This window comes from Drosophila nasuta, chromosome 2R (genome assembly GCF_023558535.2).
Source record: "Drosophila nasuta strain 15112-1781.00 chromosome 2R, ASM2355853v1, whole genome shotgun sequence".
Classification (NCBI taxonomy): Eukaryota; Metazoa; Arthropoda; class Insecta; order Diptera; family Drosophilidae; genus Drosophila; species Drosophila nasuta.
The window spans coordinates 23,972,288-23,992,177 of NC_083456.1; the positions used below are offsets into that span (position 1 = coordinate 23,972,288).

At 39.9% G+C, this 19,890-nt stretch overlaps 2 protein-coding genes across 7 annotated transcripts in view; one reads left to right on the forward strand and one right to left on the reverse strand.

Moving 5' to 3' along the window:
- The first annotated feature begins 70 nt into the window (after nucleotides 1–70).
- On the forward strand, nucleotides 71–11,112 carry LOC132784081 (uncharacterized). Of its 4 annotated transcripts, none has more exons than XM_060789475.1 (7): nucleotides 71–182; nucleotides 6,435–6,938; nucleotides 6,995–7,209; nucleotides 7,350–7,998; nucleotides 8,059–8,681; nucleotides 9,415–9,561; nucleotides 9,621–11,112. In XM_060789475.1, the coding sequence occupies exons 2-7, from the start codon at nucleotides 6,583–6,585 to the stop codon at nucleotides 9,737–9,739; spliced, it is 2,109 nt and encodes a 702-aa protein (XP_060645458.1). In that variant the 5' UTR covers nucleotides 71–182; nucleotides 6,435–6,582; the 3' UTR covers nucleotides 9,740–11,112. The 4 variants fall into 4 exon arrangements, with proteins under 4 accessions (XP_060645458.1, XP_060645461.1, XP_060645460.1 ...); XM_060789478.1 differs by having other exon boundaries at nucleotides 72–182; nucleotides 7,410–7,998; XM_060789477.1 differs by having other exon boundaries at nucleotides 81–176.
- Nucleotides 10,513–19,890, reverse strand: part of LOC132784080 (uncharacterized) — a 60,678-nt gene continuing 51,300 nt past the window's right edge. For all 3 annotated transcript variants that reach the window (XM_060789474.1, XM_060789473.1, XM_060789472.1), the window contains exons 3-12: nucleotides 19,471–19,623; nucleotides 18,733–18,933; nucleotides 18,517–18,667; nucleotides 18,264–18,332; nucleotides 16,490–17,210; nucleotides 16,182–16,422; nucleotides 15,672–16,117; nucleotides 15,268–15,562; nucleotides 15,038–15,207; nucleotides 10,513–14,977 (exon numbers count right to left, since the gene is read on the reverse strand). In XM_060789474.1, coding sequence (XP_060645457.1) covers nucleotides 13,655–14,977; nucleotides 15,038–15,207; nucleotides 15,268–15,562; nucleotides 15,672–16,117; nucleotides 16,182–16,422; nucleotides 16,490–17,210; nucleotides 18,264–18,332; nucleotides 18,517–18,667; nucleotides 18,733–18,933; nucleotides 19,471–19,623 — 3,770 coding nt within the window. In that variant the 3' untranslated portion in view covers nucleotides 10,513–13,654. The remainder of the gene's footprint in view (nucleotides 14,978–15,037; nucleotides 15,208–15,267; nucleotides 15,563–15,671; nucleotides 16,118–16,181; nucleotides 16,423–16,489; nucleotides 17,211–18,263; nucleotides 18,333–18,516; nucleotides 18,668–18,732; nucleotides 18,934–19,470; nucleotides 19,624–19,890) is intronic.

The window sequence follows — 19,890 nt, forward strand, 5'->3', positions numbered from 1 at the left end:
CGAGCAGCGTGCGCGTGTGTGTGTATGAGTGAATGAGCCAGAGCTATCTGTGTGCTGTTTGTAATAATAAATAGTAGTTGCTGTTGAGCGTTCAAGCGCTGCGGACGCGCTGTTTGTCGGTTGTGTACGCTGCGAGAAAAGCTCTTTTTTTGTTGTTCGTCAAGTTTGAGTCTAGCGTGAGTGTAAGTGTAAATATGTGTGTGTGTGTGTTTGTGTTTGTGCGCTATTGTTGTAGCCACTATACATAATACATGTGTGTACATATAAACTATGCGATGTTGTTTGTAAGTTTGCAGGCAAATAAATCTTATTAAAATCTTATATGGGAACTCTCGATTTCGATTCACCTTCTCCCCACCTCCCTGCCAGACAATCGGTGAAAGAAAACAAACCACCGCAGAAACCACAGCAGTGTAGAGCATGCTCAACTCGTTGCTTGTTGCCATCGGACTAGAAACAACAACAACACAAATAAAAGCTAATACCATTTATTTTGTTATGACAACTGTCTAGTCGAAAAGCTGATAAAATGTGTATATGATAATCAAACAGGTGTTTAAAAGTCTAATTGCGAAATTAAGAAATCAACAAATAACTTAAAGATACACTTAAAGTTCCGTGTAGTTGAATGCCAAGACTTCAGAATACATTGAAAAGCTTAAAAGTGCGGCAAAAACAAAGCCATTATGCGTATGTACAATGTGTACAATGTGCGTGTGAGCGAGTGAGAGAGTGTGTGCTGTATATGCGTGTGTGTGTGTATGTTCTTACTCGTAAGTAAAAATACGAAGGCAACGACATAATTTGTGTAAATAGAAGAGGAATTGTGGGCAAGTAATCATACTTTTTAAATTGGCTGCTGCTTCTAAAAATGTGGTCTGCATTGTGTGGCTGCATAGTGAAGTTGCCGTCCAGCTGTTTAGATGAGTGTGAAGGCGGGGGAGGCAACAAATATCGTGCACACAAAACACGTTTCTGACAAACAACAGCAACAACAAACATACCAAAACATAATGCCAGTCCCAGGCCGATGATTATTTCATTTCTTTTTGCCTCTTATGCCATTGTCATTTTGCTCGGTTCTTTGTTAACGCTCATCACGCGCTCTGAACTGAAGGTTAAGCCATAAGCTGCGGCACTCGGCAACCAACTATCGTCAAAACTCCACCCTTAGCTCAAGTGCTCCGTGTGTATCCCGGACAGAAGCATTCCCGAGTGGCAAAAGCCGCAAGCGTCATCAACCACTTGCTGCCTGTCTTATTATGGCATTTTACAACACATACCGGGATTCCTTTTTCTTTTTTTTTGCTGCCGCTCTCTAACTCTCTTTACATTCGGGTAGGCCACTTGGGGGTGGCAAAAGAAGAGGAGGGAGGAAGCCGTAGTGAGTACAAGAAAATTGCCGAGTCGAGGGAATTAATCAACGCAAATTAATGCAAAGTCCATTTAACTTTATCGTAGCATTAAACTAATTCAAACATCAGCTGACTAAATCCAACGACTTCATTATAAATTCCGTCTGCTTCAGGCTTCGTTTGTTGTTTTAGCTGGCCATGGCCCGGCAAAGTTCTGGTTCTGTTCCCCATGGCAGCAGTAGCACAAAGAAAAAGATAAATAACATAAATAATGCGTAAGATCGGATGTTGCGCATATATGTACATGTGGAAATCAGCCTATAGATATATATGTAGGTAGATATGTATGTGAATGTTTATATACATAAACACGTCGTTTTTTAACGTAATCTCATTGGTGGCTGGTCCAACTCGTTTGGGGAATTGTTGCTAGGCAACTGCTTATATCAAATAAATTGACAAAAATGAAATGATTTCTAAAGATGCCATTTTGCTTTGCGACTCGATATAATGACTGACTATATTCCCATCTCCCCAAAAACAGGTGAGAGATTTACAGTTGAGTGAAAACGATGATACAAAGTAGACGAATGTATACTCTATAGTGAATTTATATGCCAATTAAAATGTCGACATTGTCAGTTTTCTTTTGATTCTTTATCTCAGCGCAAATTAAACAATCAACACCCAAAATGCTTTCCATGGTCACTTTGATCGCATGTCGGATCGCTGCTTCATGCTATTTATAATAGATATTCACAACATCATTTCCAGGGTCACATATTATATATGTATACACATATGTACATATAAAGTAAGTTATAGGGTATTAACTCATGGATATATATACCATCTATATATCCATACATAGTAAGTTATAGGGTATTAAGTTGGCATGTCATGCCCCTGTCGTGCATCTCAGCTATTTTAGCCGCTTACCCAACAACAACAACAACGAAAACAACGACGACAATATTTGCATTATTATACATACTTTGTACGTTCGAGAATTAAAATATATACAATATTTATATACAATTGCCAAATGAGTTTGACTACAGAAAGTGCTGTCTTTATTTCCCATTTTTCGTACTGTTTTAAATGCATTCGAGTCGAGTTGCCCTTACTTGGCCCATATCGTTGTGAATACGTCGGGAATGCCTTGAGTTTGACCTCTTTCATCAGCTGATTTAATGGAAACGAAACTGTCAAGTGGCAGATATTGATTTTTGTCTCGATATTTAGTTGTTATAAACGTAGTCTTATCTGCAGAGAAAGCATCGAGCACTTGCTGTCATCAATTGAATGTCAATTTGTTATTCAACATTTTTTCATTGGATGCATAAATTGCAATTCAATTCAATAGAATAAATTTTACAAAATTGCGTGCAAATCTACATACATAAATGTTGTGTATAGTACATGCAATTTAATGCTGTCGTAATTAGAACCAATTCAAGCGTATGAATAAATTTTGCGGCTCTTATGTACAGCTGTTGTATTGTGCTTGTGATGTTTGCCTCAGTTACATCAAATTTGTCATGGCGCTTAGATTTTGATGCGATTGGTTGTTCCAGTTTATTGCACAATTCACGCCAATTTTGTTGTGGGCGTTCGTCCAAGTCGGGCAGGTGAACTCGCACTTGTTGGCCACCGTAGCATGCAATGTATCATACATATATATATATATAATTTGATGCTCACGTGGCTGCCACATGCGACAATTCAATTACTATGTTGCGGTTGCCTTTTCGTGTCTGTGTCGATTTCTAGCTAACAAATGTACCCATGTTTAGCAGCTTGTTAGCCAACAATTATGCAAAATAATCTATACATTACCGTGCATACAATCAGTTAACAAAACAAAACGAAAAATATACTATATACACATATATCTGTATATAGTCGGAGGCAGTGCTTCGCTTTTATTTACTTTCGTGTCTGCGAGTGCAGTTGCCCAGTGGCCTTATTACGCAGTATTTTGTGTGATAAAAAAAATGAAGACAGCAACAGCAACAGCAACAAGCGAATGCAACGATAAAGTCACAGTCGAAGATCGGCTGCAGTCCAAAGTCCACATGGCGCATGAGTAACGTAAATGCTAAGTGCCAATGCACGTATACGCCCCGTTGCCAACACTAAATGAATGGGCTTGTCAGTGGACAGCATCTCACTCCCGCTATTGCTTCACAAGCGTACTATATCTCATATCTTTTTTGTTTTAATTGTTTGCTATAATTCATATTCAAAGGTCGTTGACCTCATCAAGGTGGACAGAGAGAGAGAGAGAGAGAGAGAGAGAGAGAGAAAAAGTCAGTCATTGACGCTTCAGCGGATGCTGATCGAAACAATACATTGCGAGATTTCTCTTTTTTCTTTTGTTTTTTACTTTGCTATTTGTAGCAACCCTTTCGTTCAGCGTGTTGCACAACTCAATTGGAAATTCTAATGGACTGTGCCTTTGGATATTTATGCAAGACTTTGTACACACCTCACAAATACATATTTTATCAGTGAAAAATTGGTTGCTATCAACCAGGAAATGCATTCGCTAGAATTTGTTCACAGTTCAAAAAAGTTCACAGCCCTCAAAGTTAGATTAGGCGTGAATAGTGTAAATGAGTGAGAATGCGAGTGTGTGTGTGTCTTTTCTTTTTAATGTAAGCGACAAGTGTTTTCTTTTGTGCTGCTTATCAATAAGAATTCATTGAATCGTGCACCATATCCAGTAAGTTAATGGCATCTAAAGGAAATTTTATTGTCGTCAAGTGGATTAGAGACTGAAAGCAGCTTATCAGATACCGACATTAGATAGAGTTAAGTATGGAAAGAACAAGTAAGAAGGTGATTGACTGTGAGATACCCGCTACCCATTTTAAATGAAAGTGAGGCAGTGCGGTATTAATTTTAAAATATACCAAATTTTTGAGATACATTAATAACCAAATGTGGGATGTGGTACATTAAAATACCATATAATGCAAATATGCCGAATTAATGTATCTCAAAAATACTTAAAATCCAATATCTGGTATATTTACATGGTACACCATTCAAATTATACCATATAGTGCAATTATTACATGATCAAGAATATATATACAGTAGAATCCGGTTATAACGACGCCGATTATAGCGTCCGTCCGATTTTTGTGGAGATAACTTGATGACTTGGTGGGTCCCCATACAAATTAAATTGATTAAAACATTAATTAGTTGTATTTTATAAACCTATGGCAACCAAAAAATAAACAAAATTTTATTTTTAAACTTTTGGTTAGTGGGTGTTCCGGATACTTTATAAAGTCGACGATGCCTCCTTTTGCCCATTACACAGATTTCCTTCCGTCACAAAGTTATAATACTCTTCTACCCTATGGGTATCGGGTATAATGATTCCACTACACAAAATATACAGTTGGGTGAATGAAACTGATTGCTTATTTATATAGAATTGTATATTTATGTAGCATTATCAAGCAAGTTTCAATTTCAATACAGCTCGATACACAATGCGTTTTATTTATTGATAAACAAATAAATGTAAAACGAGTGGATGATAATCTCAAAAAGTTTTGCAGCTGCCAGCAGTTAATTAATGAAAGAAGAGTAATAGTAATCTGTAGCTGATAATGGGAGATTTGTGTGTGCTCTTATAATCTCGCAGTGCTCAATTAAATAAACAAATGCCCAAAGGCGGTTCTTTCAATTAGACAGAGGCGAAAGATTTGAAAGCGCGACACGATAGCGCGATAAGAGCCGATGAAACCTTTAATGTGTTATCAAACTCTTTCATTGGCTACACAAAAACAAGCAAAAGAATAACAAGTGTGCAACGCCCACAGTTCACAGCTGACAGCTGACTGCAATTGACGCTGTTGACGCACTGCAACAAGGCACTCGACGTGTGTTTGTGTGAGTGAGTGTGAGTGTGTGTAGTTGGCACAATTGAATGAGTGTTGCGACGGCAATTGAATCGTGCAAATAAGTACGAGTACTCTGCATAAGTGAGTTGTCTGTTGTTCTGTGTGTTCTGTCGTTGTTTGTCGATAGAGCCACTCAACCACTCCAGCCAGTCGACCACTCAACCTCAGCTCCAACCACTGAGCCACAATCGCATCAATGCGTGTTGTTGTTGTTGTTGTTGCTGCTGCTGTAACCGCAACTGAGCCTCGTGCCAGGCATAGTTTTACTTTTCATTTGTAAGTCGAGCTCTCTCAGGTCTCTCAGCTTTATCACTCGAGGCAATCAGCTATGGATACTGGAATCTGACATTTCATCTGCTTTTATAAAACGCTTTTGGCATGCGAATGGAATCTGGCAAAAGGTGGTTGGGTGGCTTGGCGGTTGGGTGGTGCAACATGCGCTTATTGTTGTGGCTCATTTTGTTCGCTGACTATAAATAGCCACTAGCAGTAGCTGCACAAAACCAAAGCTGCCATTGTGTGGCATGCAACAAGCTGTGTGTGGCCTTTTCGTGTCGCAACATGAAACGACCCTCAACTTGAACCATGTTTTTGTTTTTCTTGTTTTTTTTTGTTTTGCGGTTTACTCGCCAACGTAACTATTATTCTGACGTCGCTTATTTGGTTATCTAAGAGGATTTTAGCAAAAAGAAATCATAAATATACATGATTGACGTACGTATGCGTAATATGTGTGTATACGTAATTTGATGGGATAATAGCAACAACAGCAGCATTCCAATTGAAATCGATAGTAGTCAGGCAATACATGTCAACTAGAACAATTGCTTTGACTGACTCTGAGCTCTCTGTTCATAATCGTCACTAACATCGAAAAGTAACAAGATATTATTTCTGTTTATAAGTGTAAACAATCAACTGGTTGGCGCACACGACGTATGTGTGATTAAATACGGCATTCATTTATTTAGGTTGCCCCAATGGCACTTTCATCCAAGCGATAAACAAATTTATATCAAAACAAAAGACGACACTGCATTAACCATAAATATAGCCGCGGCATTGACATTGGCAAAATAATTGAGAGCTGTTTGTGGTGTTGAAGAGCGCGAGAACTAAGAGAATAAATTCGAATTTTTTCATTGTCTTGCAGTTAGCACAACGTTTCGTGGCCAGCAACATGTTGAATCTGTGCTAATTGGCAGCCAGCCAGCTTCAGTCTCAGTCTCAGCAGAAACCTTTTTGTGTTATCTTCAAGCAAACAGAGAGAGTGAAGTGGAACAAGCGGAAGGCAAAACGCAATGCTTACACGAGCCGATAATTGCAACCAGCCGAGTGACAATAGCGACAGTGACAGTAACAAGACAGGGCTTAAGCACAAAGAAGCCACCGGGAAAGGCAAAGGCAAAGAGGGCCTATTGCTGCAATCAATCGATGAACATTACGTCTGCGACATTGCAATGATGAGCATTGCCGAAGGGGTTAATCAAATGGCAAACAAAGCCATTGATCAGCCACCAACAACAGCAACAACAGCAACGACAGAAACAATGCTGATGAATCAGAATGAAGACGAACTGGAATTGGATCGCCAGGAAGAGGAGCAGGCCATCAGCGAGCTGGTGCGCTCATCCAGCGCCAACGCCTTGATAGAACCGTAAGCTAAACTCTAGATAATGGCCAATGATTGATTACAACTCAGTTACGTTTTAGGGGCAGCAACAACAGCGGCAGCATGCGTGTTGTATTCGGCATTCTTGTGCGCCTGGTGTTGCCACTGGCCAACGGTGTGGCACGCGGCATCAAGGGCATCCGGGATGTGCGTGTGTTGCGTGTGCTTCAGAATTTGGCCTCCAGTCGCCAGGCCTTGACCAATTTGGTTGCTTTTGCGGCAAATACCATATCGTTGAATCTATCCTCAGTGCAGGGTAAGTTTTGAAGTGATGATAAAGAGTGAGAAGTGCAACAGTTGCTACCATTTTGGTGGATGCATCATTTCCGTCCTTATCCTCTCATCGTCGTTCATCATCATCTGCATCATCATTATTGTGATTCACCTCGCACACAGCTTTCTATATAAAATGCTCATATGCCGCTCAAATGCAAATTCAAATCTTTCCATTGACAGTTTCCAATCGTCTGGGGCCTTTGCTCAATTTGCTCAAATTGCGCAAATCCCAAGATGGCTTGGAAAGTCTGCCCGACCAACCAAGCACACCGACCACACCCATAACGCTCACAATGCCCACAACGCCAAGCACACCGTTGCAGGGTCCGCCCATCTACAGCAGCATCGGCAGCACTTCATCAGCCAACTCCAACTCCAGTTGCGTCACTCTCAACATCCTTGCCGAACCGCCAGCGGGCACACCGATCCGGGCGGACATTATCCTTATACATGGACTGCACGGTTCGTTGGTCAACACCTGGAAGCAGGGACTCTGGCAGAACGAACGACATCCCGTTGAATTTGATCGTCCACCTCGGCCGCCAGTGCGTCCACCCAAGCGTCCGCGTCACTCACGAAGCGCAGCGATTCATCCGGCGCCGCGTGAGAAACGCGCCAAGTTCACGTCTTGCAAGCGTACTGTGGAGAAGGACTTGGCGGAGGCGGGCGCAGCCTGGCAGGAAGCGCAACTTCAACCCTCTTTGGACGCGCAGCAATACAACTTCAGTGCTTCCGAAACATCCGAGGCTTCCGATGACAATGCCGAAGAGTAAGTAGAAAATTGCAAGAATTTAAAATCTTTTTCACTCCTTCATTAATTTCTCGACAGCTTTGCTTATGTTTGCGGCGAGCCAGAGGACATACAGATCTGTGAGGGCATCGAATACAGTTTCCCCACATTCCGTCTGCGCATGCACGACAGCAATCGACAGCTGCAAGCTGAGCTCGAGTCCATGCTGCAGACTGAAGGCAATGAAGGATCGAATACAGAGACATCAGCTGCTTCGACGCCACGTAAGCAAAAGAAACCATCGCCAAATGATCCCAACTACTCCAAGTGTTGGCCTGGCGACTGGTTGCCACTCGATTGCCCTGGAGTGCGTGTGATTGCCGTCAACTACACAACGGATCAGTATCTCTGGCGTCCGCTGTGGAAGAGCAAAGAGCCACGCTCGAGTCTCATTCAACGCTCACGTGAAATGGCTGAATTGTTGATACAACAACGCGTTGGCCATGGACATCCCATCATCTATGTGGGCCACTCGAAAGGCGGTCTGTTCATAAAGCAGCTGATTGTCGATGCCTGGGAATGCGGGCGGCCAGCGATGCGTCCACTTTGGCGTTCGGCACGCGGCTGTTTCTTCTACTCGGTGCCGCATCGCGGTTCCCACTTGGCCTCCATCAAGGCGCCGCTGCTGTCGCGCTCCGTGGAGCTGCTGGAGATAGAAAAGAGTAAGACTAAAAAACTTTTTATAACCGCTACCCATAGGATAGAAGAATATACATATGCATATTGTAATGTTTTGCCTCCAGGAGAAGGAGAAGGAGGCATCTCCTATGCTATAAAGTATATATACCTTATGTAGCCATGTCTATCTGTCTGTCAGTCCGTATGAACATCTACATAGATCACAGAGATTATTAGAGATAGAGATATCATTTTATTCAACAGCACTTGTTATATTTAAGGGCTTTAGTTGTGTTAGCTGACAATCTGGTATATTTTGCCCGCTTATGGTATATTTTGCATATAGTATTATATCAATATACCAAATATATCCTTTGGTTATTTGTAGTATTGTTGTAGTGTATTATTTTTGTATATTTTAAAATAATACCGCATTGTTTAGCTTTTAATGCTAACGCTAGAGAGAGATATATAATTTTTCCCGACATCACTTGTTATATTTAAGGGCTTTAGTTGTGTTAGCTGACAATCTGGTATATTTTACACTCTTATGGTATATTTTGCATATAACATTATATCAATATACCAAACATATCCTTTGGTATATTTGTAGTATTGTTGTGGTATATAAATTTGGTATATTTTAAAATAATACCACATTGTTTAGCTTTTATTCAAAATGGATAGCGTGTATTTCACAGTCGACTACACTCGACTGTACCTTTCCGACTTGTTTTGTTACAGAAATATTATATTAAATATATTATTCTCTTATAGACAACAAATATTTGCTTGATCTACACCGTCGCTTTGCGGCGCTGTATCACTTGGGTCATCTGAAGATCGAAGTGTTTAGTTTTGTGGAAACGGCGCTGACTTTGATGTCGGTGCTCTATCTGCGCATTGTGGGCGTGGATTCGGCAGGTAAGTAATCAAATGAATTTCTATGAATTTCTTAAGCTAATTTCTTAACTCTTTTGCAGACCCGGGTTTCGGTGAGGTGTGCGGCATTCGGTTGGATCATCGGGAGATCTGCAAGCCGCGAAGTCGAGATTGCATACTCTATAAGGAGCTGGTGAAAATGATCAAGAAGGTGTGCTGAGCGCGCTGTGTGTGTGTGCCACGTCAATTACTGGACCTCATTATATACGGAATCGATATGTGAATAAGCTTGCAACTTTAAGTTGCACCCATAGTTATGCGTACCTAAATATTGATATATATTTCTATTTTCAAATTTGTTCATTTTTTTTTTGTATCTTTTGTTGTTATGGTGCATAGCATAAAGATAGATGTTTAAAGAAAGAGTTCATAACAAATTACAATTGATATATGTATATTCAAGTTTGTTCATTTTAAGCTACACACTCATACACTCAAGAAGATGCGTTTAAGCATGCCATTTTAGCACGTAAACTACAAATTACACTTAGATATTGATACGATATACAAAAACATATTAATAATAATGATTTTTTCTTGCGATTTTCAATTGTGATGATTTGTTCAGTTAATTGTGATGTACAAGTTATACACAGAATATAGATATACATATAATATAGATAATACTTACACTTGAACACCGCTGTTAAATGTTACCAACGAATGCAAAAAAACAAAAAATAACTAGCTGGGAAATTTACAAGATATTACAAGTTATTATACAATTGCCCATTTGATATTTTATACCAACCTGTAAAGTACTGAAAGTTACTAAAGATAAAAGATTACACATAAAACAAAATAAACAAATAAGCAAAATCAATGTAAATACATACAATTATATATATATATAGTATAACCATTAATTTTGTGAAAAAATGAATCCACGTTTGACGTTTGACCATATTTTTTAAATAAAAAACAAAATGCAGATTTTTGTCATCATAACTTAGTTTTAATATGTTTCTGTTTTCCTCTATCCATTCTTTATCGCTTTTCCCAATAGTTAAGGTTGCTTTTCACCCAACATTTTTCATTCAATAGATTACATTTTATTAGACTCTGTAGCCGCGCTAATTGCTGGTTTTTTATGCCAAATTATTTGCACCGAAAACTTTAACACGAACCTACAAATACATTTAGTATGTGTATGTATATGCATCTATGTGTGTGTGTGTGTGTGTATCTATTAATGTATATATATATATGCCATCTTAGTTACTACATACAATAATAATACATAATAATAATATTTCGGATTTTTTCCACTTGCATATATAAATTACATAAAAAATACATTCGCCTTTTTTTTTTGTCTCAATTGTTTTCTTGTTTCAATCCGTTCAGCTTCCAAGCAATTCTTAAATGGGGAAATCAACTAAATATATAGGTTTATATTTTTCTTTTCTTTAAAATTTAGTTACATACATAGTTGCCACTCTACTAATGAGGTATACAGAATGAGGACTTAAAACACAAAACTAAAATTACATAAGTTAAAACAAATGTTTACGTTTAGGATCAAATGTTTAGCTTCACCCAAAAAAAGATACATAGTTAAGAACATAATTTGCTTACAATTTTAGTGGACTCTTAGTTATTGATTGGGTTTCTTCTCTCTTCTCTCTATTTCGTATCGATTCGTTTCTTTTTGTTTTTTTGCCAAAAACCTATGCAAAAGTCGCATTAAGCATTATCCATGCCATCAAATAATTAATTTTATTTTTTATTGTTTTCGCGCTTAAATAATTTAAACATTTATCACATCCACTTACACAGCGATCACAATCGCAGTTCATTTCTTCATCTTCATCATCATCATCATCTTCGTCTTCTCATTTTCAAACATTTATTATTTATTATTTCTTATGCCTAATTTCTTTTTTAAATAAATTTTTAATTATACGTATAATTTTTTTCTTCGTTTCGTTTTTCTTTTTGTTTGCCTTAAATTTGTAACGCTTAAATTGGTTTTTGTTTTGTTTTTCTTCATCTTTCATTTTAGGAATTTCGAGTTCATTTGCGGAATATTTTTTTCTTTTTGTTGCTTGAATTAAATGCAAAGTTTATGCGACCATCAAAGGTTTTTTTTTGTTTTTGCTTCTCTATACATTGTATACATTAAGTTTGAGTTTTTCGTTCTTCTATTCGCTTTTTTGTTGTTAATTTTTTATATATATTTTTAATCTGGAACACCATGAAAGTTTTGTATGACCTAAAACTATATTCTATCAGTTGGTTTTTGAAATGCAGTTGAAATGGAAAAATTGCGACTTATTTTAATATGAACACAAATCAGATTGGTAGATAAAAATGTTAGCTGGATTACGATCTGTGTGTGCCCTGATTTCCTTGATTTCAAAGAGTTCTATTAGAATTATTTTAGATGTTTTTAAAAAATTGCATTCAATTTGTTCAAGTTCGGAGGGAACTTGAAGTTGGTAAGAATTTTGAAGAATTATTTTCGAGTATGATCTGTTATAATATCATTTTAAACAGGGCACACACAAACTTTTCAACCAGTGGATATATATATATTAATTTATGTGTGTGTGTGTATTTTACGTCTTTGTGTATTATATTTCTCTTTGTTGCTTATGTGGAAAGGTACTATTGTTTGTAATATTTTGTTTCTGTGTTGTTCTTAGCTTTGTTTTGGTTGGTTTTCAAGGTATAGGCTTATATATTTGTTATTGCACTTAGGTCTAAATACGTATACATTTAAAGTTCTTAAACGGATTCAAATTTCAAACATTTTTCATTTCGTTCCATTCTACTTGCATCAATTCAAAATTGTATCTAAACTTCATATACATCCATTCTATGTTATATTCTATGGAAAATGGAATGTGAATAATTGTGTGTGAGCGTGTGAATGTGAATGTGTGTTTATTGGATGAGTGTGTGTGTATCTTTCATAACAATTCTCTAAACTCATTTCATAGCTGAGCCCAATTTTCAATGCTTTCGAAAAATAATAATCTGCGGTTGACTACGGTTTTGTTTGCTGAGAATGTATAAAGTTGTGTGTGTGTGTGTAAGGGTGTGGGTGTAGCTACAGTAGTTGTTGTTGTTTTTGTTGTGGTAGTTTGTACAAACAAGGTACAGTCGGTAATAGGGATAGACTCGTAAAATACGTGTGCGGTACATTCTAGGCATGAAAACAAAAACAATCTGTTTACAAAAACAAAAGGGAATGCCAAGTGCGTATAAGTGTGTGAGTGTGTGTGTGTTGTATGGTTGTGTGTGGTGTTGGAGCTTGAAAATAAGCGCTTCAACGAAATGCAAAATGAATATAATCAGGTACATTTGATATATCGGTATAAAAAAATATAAAACAAACAAAATGCAGCAATTAATATAAACGGAAATTAAATATGTTTGCTTAAATATGTATATAAATATATGTATGTTGTATATTGTATGTTTGTATATGGATATGAACACTTGTGACTATTGTATGTGTGTGAGAGAGTGTATGGTGTATATTGGTGTATGTGAGCTGGGCTATTGCATTTGTGTTTTCTTTTTTTTTGTAGTTTTCTGTTGTTTTTTATTTTTGGCTATAAGTATAGACTATTTGCGGCAGTTTGATTAATGTGTGGAAAGTTGTTAAACATACAAATCATAAATGGTAATTAGCCTCCATTAAACGAAAGAAAAACAAACAAAAAAATATATAAATGTATATAAAGTAAAACTAAAGCGAATGTCGTATAAAAAATGTCAAATGCTTAAAACTTAATTGTAATCATATAATATATAGATATATATATATATATGTATACGTACTATATATGTGTATAAATATGCTGCTTATTCTCGTAGTTCGTACTTCATTCGATTGAAGTGCAATGCATTTATAAAATGCATTCTTAAACCACAATCAATCAAACTCAAATCTATCAATCAATCAATCAATTGTGTTTTGGAATGTTTCAAGCTGCGAATGTGTGTGTACGTGTATGTATGTGTGTGTGTGTGTGTATAGTGTATAGTGTGTAATAGTAGCTTCTCAGAGAATACTTTTGCTTGGCGAGGCGACGACAACAATGGCTGCAGCAACCACCGCCACTCAGCCATTGGGATCGACTTGAGCACGACGCTGCAACGCCGATGGCGCTGCTGGCCAACTTTGTTTGGCCATTGCTCTCGTCGCCTTAACATTGTTAACGGACTGTGGCCCGTTGGCAGGAACTATGGATGCATTTGGATGCTGCTTCTGCTGCTGCTGATGTTGCTGCTGCTGCTGCTGACGATCCTTGAGCTGCACAGCAATTGGCTTTTGCTGACTGTTGCTGCTGCTGCCGCTGTTGTTATTGTTGCTGTTGTAATGGTTATTCCTAGTGAGTTCGGCGGGCAACTTGAAACCATTCGTTAGACTAACACACGCATACTCATGCTCCGACGTTGGCGTCAAAGTGGCCGCCGATTCCTCCTCGGCCAGCAAACAAATGCCATCGTTGGAATTCGAGTGTCGTGTGAAATTTGTATGAAATTGCTTTTTGCTGCTGCTGCCACCGCCATTGCCACCACTGCTGCTGCTGGCGCTGCTGCTACTCAGGCTGCCGCTGCGACGCGCTGCCGACACATTGCCACCCAGTCCGGGCATTGTGGAGACCAAAGGCAGCGAATTTGGTGGCATGGCCAACTCCAGGCTGCCATCGCCGCCGCCGCCGTTCATTGAGGAACTGTTGTGTTGCTTGTGATTGGCGTGATTGGAGTTGTTGCCGCTGCCGCTGCTGTTGCCCGCCTGCAAGGCGACAGCATTGGGCGGCGTATGACGATAGGGTATATAGAAGGCTTTCGCTTCCTCTTTGCGCTCCGGCGAGTTCGCACACAACGGCAACTGCGACAGATTATGCACGCCCGCAATGCTCAGCTCCAGCTCCTGTTCGCCGCGTCGCACAATCGGCCCATTGCTGTGGCCATTGGGCAACGGCGCAGCAGCCGCCGAACTCGTCTGATACTCGAGCGTATGCTCGGGCAGCAATTCGATGTGATAACGCGAGCGTGGTATCAGCGTTTGCATCTCGTGGCAATCCTGCTGCAAGGTGCTGCCACTGAGTCCCCCAGCGCTGTCTCCTGGCATGCCAGAGGCGCTGCTTAGATTACCAAAGGTGATGTCTGTGGGCGTGGTCAGATGGGTGGGACCTTGAGCGCGTGCCTTAAACCGACGCCGCTGAAAGATGATGAAGAGCGCAAAGCCAAACACACAGACTGTAGACAACAGCGAGCCAATGGCAATGCCGCTGTAGACTTCATGATTCGAGTTGTGTCGATCTTCCGTCGTAACGCGATGATTCATCAGATCAAAGTAAAGCGGTGCGCCAACTCCCGTTTCGCCTACAACGCGCACCGTGACGTGCATTTTATCCGACTCCGAAACATTGGGAAACTGCAAAAGGTAAAAGTTGGTTTAATACAGAGTTCACTTAAAGTAAAATGTTTGATTTACTTTGTAGGAGCAAATGCGACATTCATAGACCACAGCTTCGTGTGTAACATTGCCCAACGTCCACTCGATGCTATAGTGATGCACACGTCCATTGGGATGCACAGGCGGCTCCCAAAGCAGCTTCAGTCCATTGTCCTTGACCACACGCGAGTTGCTGATGGTGCCAGGAGCTAAACAGTCAAAAAAATATCTAAGTTATAGTAATGAAAAGTACTGAAAGTTCAGCTTACGATCTGGCAGGGTTTTGACATCCATTTCACCGTAGAAAATCTGCGGCTTGCAGTTGTAAAAGTGAAAATTGTAGCTCTCATTGGCGCTCAAGCCGCTGACCAACAGCATCGAGTTGACAATGGTGCGCTCCTTGCACTTGGGCTCCTGTTTCTTCAGCGGCAACTGTATGTGCAAATGACACTCATACACACAAGTATCATTCAGGCTGTCAAGAAATTGAAAAGCCAGCATACGCGACTCGACAGTAATCAAGCGAAACGACATATTCGACTGATCCGAGGTGCCATTTTCAATCTGTATGGAAGAGAATTGATGGCAGGACTTTAGTTTATGCCCATAACTTTGGTAATCCATCCATTGTGTGTGTGTGCTGACAATTGCCACTACAGTACAGTCTACTCACAATCTTCCACTGTACGTAGCGAAAGTCCTGCGCAAGGAACTCATTCTCGCTGGTAATGATGAGAACACGCATTTTGATGCGACTAAAATGCTGCAACAGCACACCCGTTACGCTGGCATCCACCACCAAACTGAAGATGTCCTCCTCCATCTCCAGAGTGACATCGTCGACCTCGTTGTCCAGCACTTCGTATTCAGCATTGCGCATAACTGTGGCAGCCGCCGACTGATTGAGTGGACGTATAATGGTTAGATGCCTTCGCACCTCGTCCGCTTTCTCCTCCACTGGCGTGACAGTGCCATGCAGCGGTCCGTCCAGCAGCTGGGCGGGATGTGGATGCGTGTGATTGACAGAGAACTGTAGTATGAAGTACTTTTTGTTGTCCAACTCGGCCTGCGACCACTTCACAAACGTGTCGTTGCCCAAATGCACCAGACGCAGCAGCACTAAGAGAAAGAAGATGACAGATTAGCAAAAGGCGAACTAAAAGCATAAATCTCTGCAACTTACAGCCTTGGGTGCAGCAGACAACAGCCGGACTACGCAGCGAACTGAGTATCATCTGTTGGGGCACAATGGTGCCCGAGCGCACCTCCGAGGTGGGCGTGAGAAAGCGTGTGATCAGCGCAAAGGGACGATAGACAGGCAGCCCGGTGGAGATCACCACGAACGAGGTGTGATTGAGTTTCATGGGCGCAAATGAGCTCCATTGATGCGGATTACTGCGCACAATGTGCACCACAAACATGGCCTGCAAGAAGAGAAGGAAAACGAGTGAAAGTCGCGCACACGGTGCGTATGTGTGATAAATGTACTACCTCCATGGTTCGACTGTCAAAAGTCACGTTAATGGTGTGAAAACTGTGCGGATAACAGCGTATGTTCTGCAAGGGATTCGGATTCTCCGGCTGTCGCTTGAAACGCACCTCTCCGGTAACCGAATCCTCGCCGGCCACATTACGCGCAAAGCACTGATAAATGCCCTCCTCCTCGGGATCGAACGAGTGGATGTGCAGCTCATTGCCGCTAATGTAGCGTGTGTAGGAACTATTGAGCGGCGCTCCATTGTGATACCAGCTGAGCGTGGGCGCCGGATTGCCCTCGGCACGGCAGGTCAACGTTGTCGACAGGCTAATGTAGCCCACCTCCACCGGCAATGTGCTGACTATACGCGGCGGACTCGTCACAATCACCCGAAACGTTTGTCTGTCCGTCGGCGTCGTACAGATGTAAAAGCCCTCGTGGCGTTCCATCCTCACATCGCTCACCTCGAGTGCGACGCTGTTGTTGCGCAACTGGGTGAGTGTGTTATTTGGGTGCTGGAGCCACCAATCGATGGGCACATAATCGGCAACGGCGCGACACTGCAGCATCAGTGTGCCACCCGTGGGCACATAGAGTGTGGCATTCTGAAAGGCAGGCAGCAGTCGCGTCTCGCTGCCAGCTGCCATTAGACTGCCATCAGCATTTGGTTCGACGCGCACCAACCACACGAACTGTCGATGATTTCGACTGGCATATCGGTTCTGGGCAACGCATCTGCAAAACGGGAATACGGGGAATAACATTGGAATAGCTTGTATTTCATAAACATTTCGCACACATTAATTGGCATAACAATTATGCCAGGCACTCGGCCGCTCAATGCGTGGTGTTAATTAATGCAAACACACGGCGAGAGAGAGAAGAAGGGTTGATGCATTGCTGGCCAAGGTGTTGATATGCTACATCACTATATGTACCTACCTGCGGGCCATTATAAATTACCTAGCAGAGAGGGGGAAAACTATTCACAAGCCGTGGCTATTTGAAGTCTTCAGTTCCTCAATAATTAAACTAGATGTAAGACTGAGATAACTGACCAGGAGGGCTAACCAAGAGTAAACAATTGAAAATCTAATTGGAAAATTAAGCAAAATACTAGATTTAAATTTTAGATACACGATAAAGTATTTCTTTATGGAAATTGAGGCGATTGAGTTGGGAATACATAACAAATTTAAATGCCAAATTATATTCAACTGATTTTTAGATAGCTGTAAAAGTTATACTGTATTTTCTTAAAGCAAGAGTTGAAATTGAGCCAGCTTTAAATTGAATAAACATGAAATGAAATTCACACATTTCGCATTTTTAGAAAACTCAAATATTTAGAAATTAAATGTTATGCAATATGCTTTTAGCAGATGAGTAAACTTCAGACAAACATATGCAATTTCGTCAGAGCAAAAGCAAATGCAAAACATCAGGAAGTGTTTTTTGAGTGTGCCCGTTAGAAAACTTTTCATATGAAATAAATGTAAATAAAATAAAAACTAGTAAAAATATATATTTCAAAGTCATTTAAATGTCAGTAAATAATTCTTGGTTTCCATTTAATTTAAATAATGTAACCATTATTTGCAAAAACGAAGCCTAAATGAAAAGTGTACTAAATAACAATAGATGCTCTTTGCCAACAAAGGCAACGGCAGAAGAAGTCTGAAGCTTTTCGATGAAGCAAAACTTTTCCTTTAAATGGAATTAAACTTATATTTAATTTGATAAAAATGGGAAAAGTTTACTTTGTAGTTGTGTGCCTGTGCGACTTACTTGTATTTGCCAGCCTGTTCCGGACGCAATTGTCGCAGCACAAGAGTGCCATTGGATAAGATGATGGCGCTGCAAAGGTGCAAAGAGAGAACATGTTAAACAAAAGATTAAATCCGTTGCTCAGTGCCAAGCGTTATTGAAGCCACCAAGTTGACAGGCGGCATTCGTTTTGAATTTGGTATTGGTTTTCTTTTTCGGGCAAATTGCAACCGCAGCACGCAACTCGATGGTAACAACACTGATCTTTACTCGCCTGCTGTCATTCGCCAGGGATTCGTTGCCAAAGTACCAGCTGAAGCGAGCAGCTGGCACACTGAAAAATGGACAGTTTAGCACAAGGGGCAGATGCTCAATGGCGCTGATGTTGCTGCTCTGCTGTGGACCACCAATTAAACGTTTGAGTACTGCAAGCAAAAGAGTGTGTTAATGGTATAAAGTCAGAGGACAAGCAACCAGAAATAGAACTCACCAGGATACTCGACGGTGATGCTTTCGGATATGACTTTCGTGTAATCGGCCTCAATTTGGCAATGATAAACGCCGCTGGCTCGCTCGGTTGGTGGCAAACGTAACGTGCCATTCGCAAAAATGAAGAACTCATTTTTACGTATTGACAAGTGCTCGATGGCCTCATCGTTCCGATACCAGCTGCAGTAGACGGATGCTCCTTCTGCAAAAGAAAAATTCGATTGATTGAATCATTTTACAAACAAGTCAGAAAACTACAGTCGAGTGTGCTAACCATTTTGAATAAAAGTGGTATTATTCTTAAAATATACGAATTTAATATACTGGAAAAAATATACTGAATGATATATTTGGTATAAAATTAATGTTACTTTCAGAATATACCAATTTTTACATAAACTGAAGTCAAAAATTATAATACAAATTTAATATGAAAAAATACTGAAATATAATGAAGGCTATATTTGGTATATCAATATACTAATACTTTCAAAATATGCTATTTTTATATATACTTGAGGCTTAAAGTTATAATAAGACATTAATGTGTTGAACAAATATAATATTAAAACATACTGAAGGCTATATTTGGTATATCAATATACTATAACTTTCAAAATATACTTCCTTTTACATTTACTGGACACACAAAGTTATAATACCCTACTACTCTTAGTAGCGGGTATACAAATTCAAATAAAACGAGTCAATTGTAGATTCAATTTGTGTGTGGACTCACCTTGATAGTAATCATAGTTGGTAATCACGGGAGTGCAGTTGAGAAAACTGATTGAGTGTGGATTGGTGATGGTCAGTCTTGTATAGTTGTGCTTCAAAATCTGTAGATATGGCTTCTGTAGTGTTGAGTTTTTCGGTTGTGTGGCGGCAGCAACTGCAAAAAAGATAGAAATCAAATTGTTGTAAATAAGCTATAAACTATATTCGATTTAAGACAGTTTAAATATGTGTAGCTCAAAACGCTTGTCAATCAAACTTTATTCAATTCCATAGCGAACAATCAGCTTCAAGTTTCATTCTCGAGCATTTTGTAGAAAAATTGCACTCTTCTACTTGACAGCAAGTGTTCTTCACAATTTTGTGATTTTCGCAGAAAAATTGGATTTGGTGAAGCGCGAGGAAACTTTTTTTCTTCTCTTTT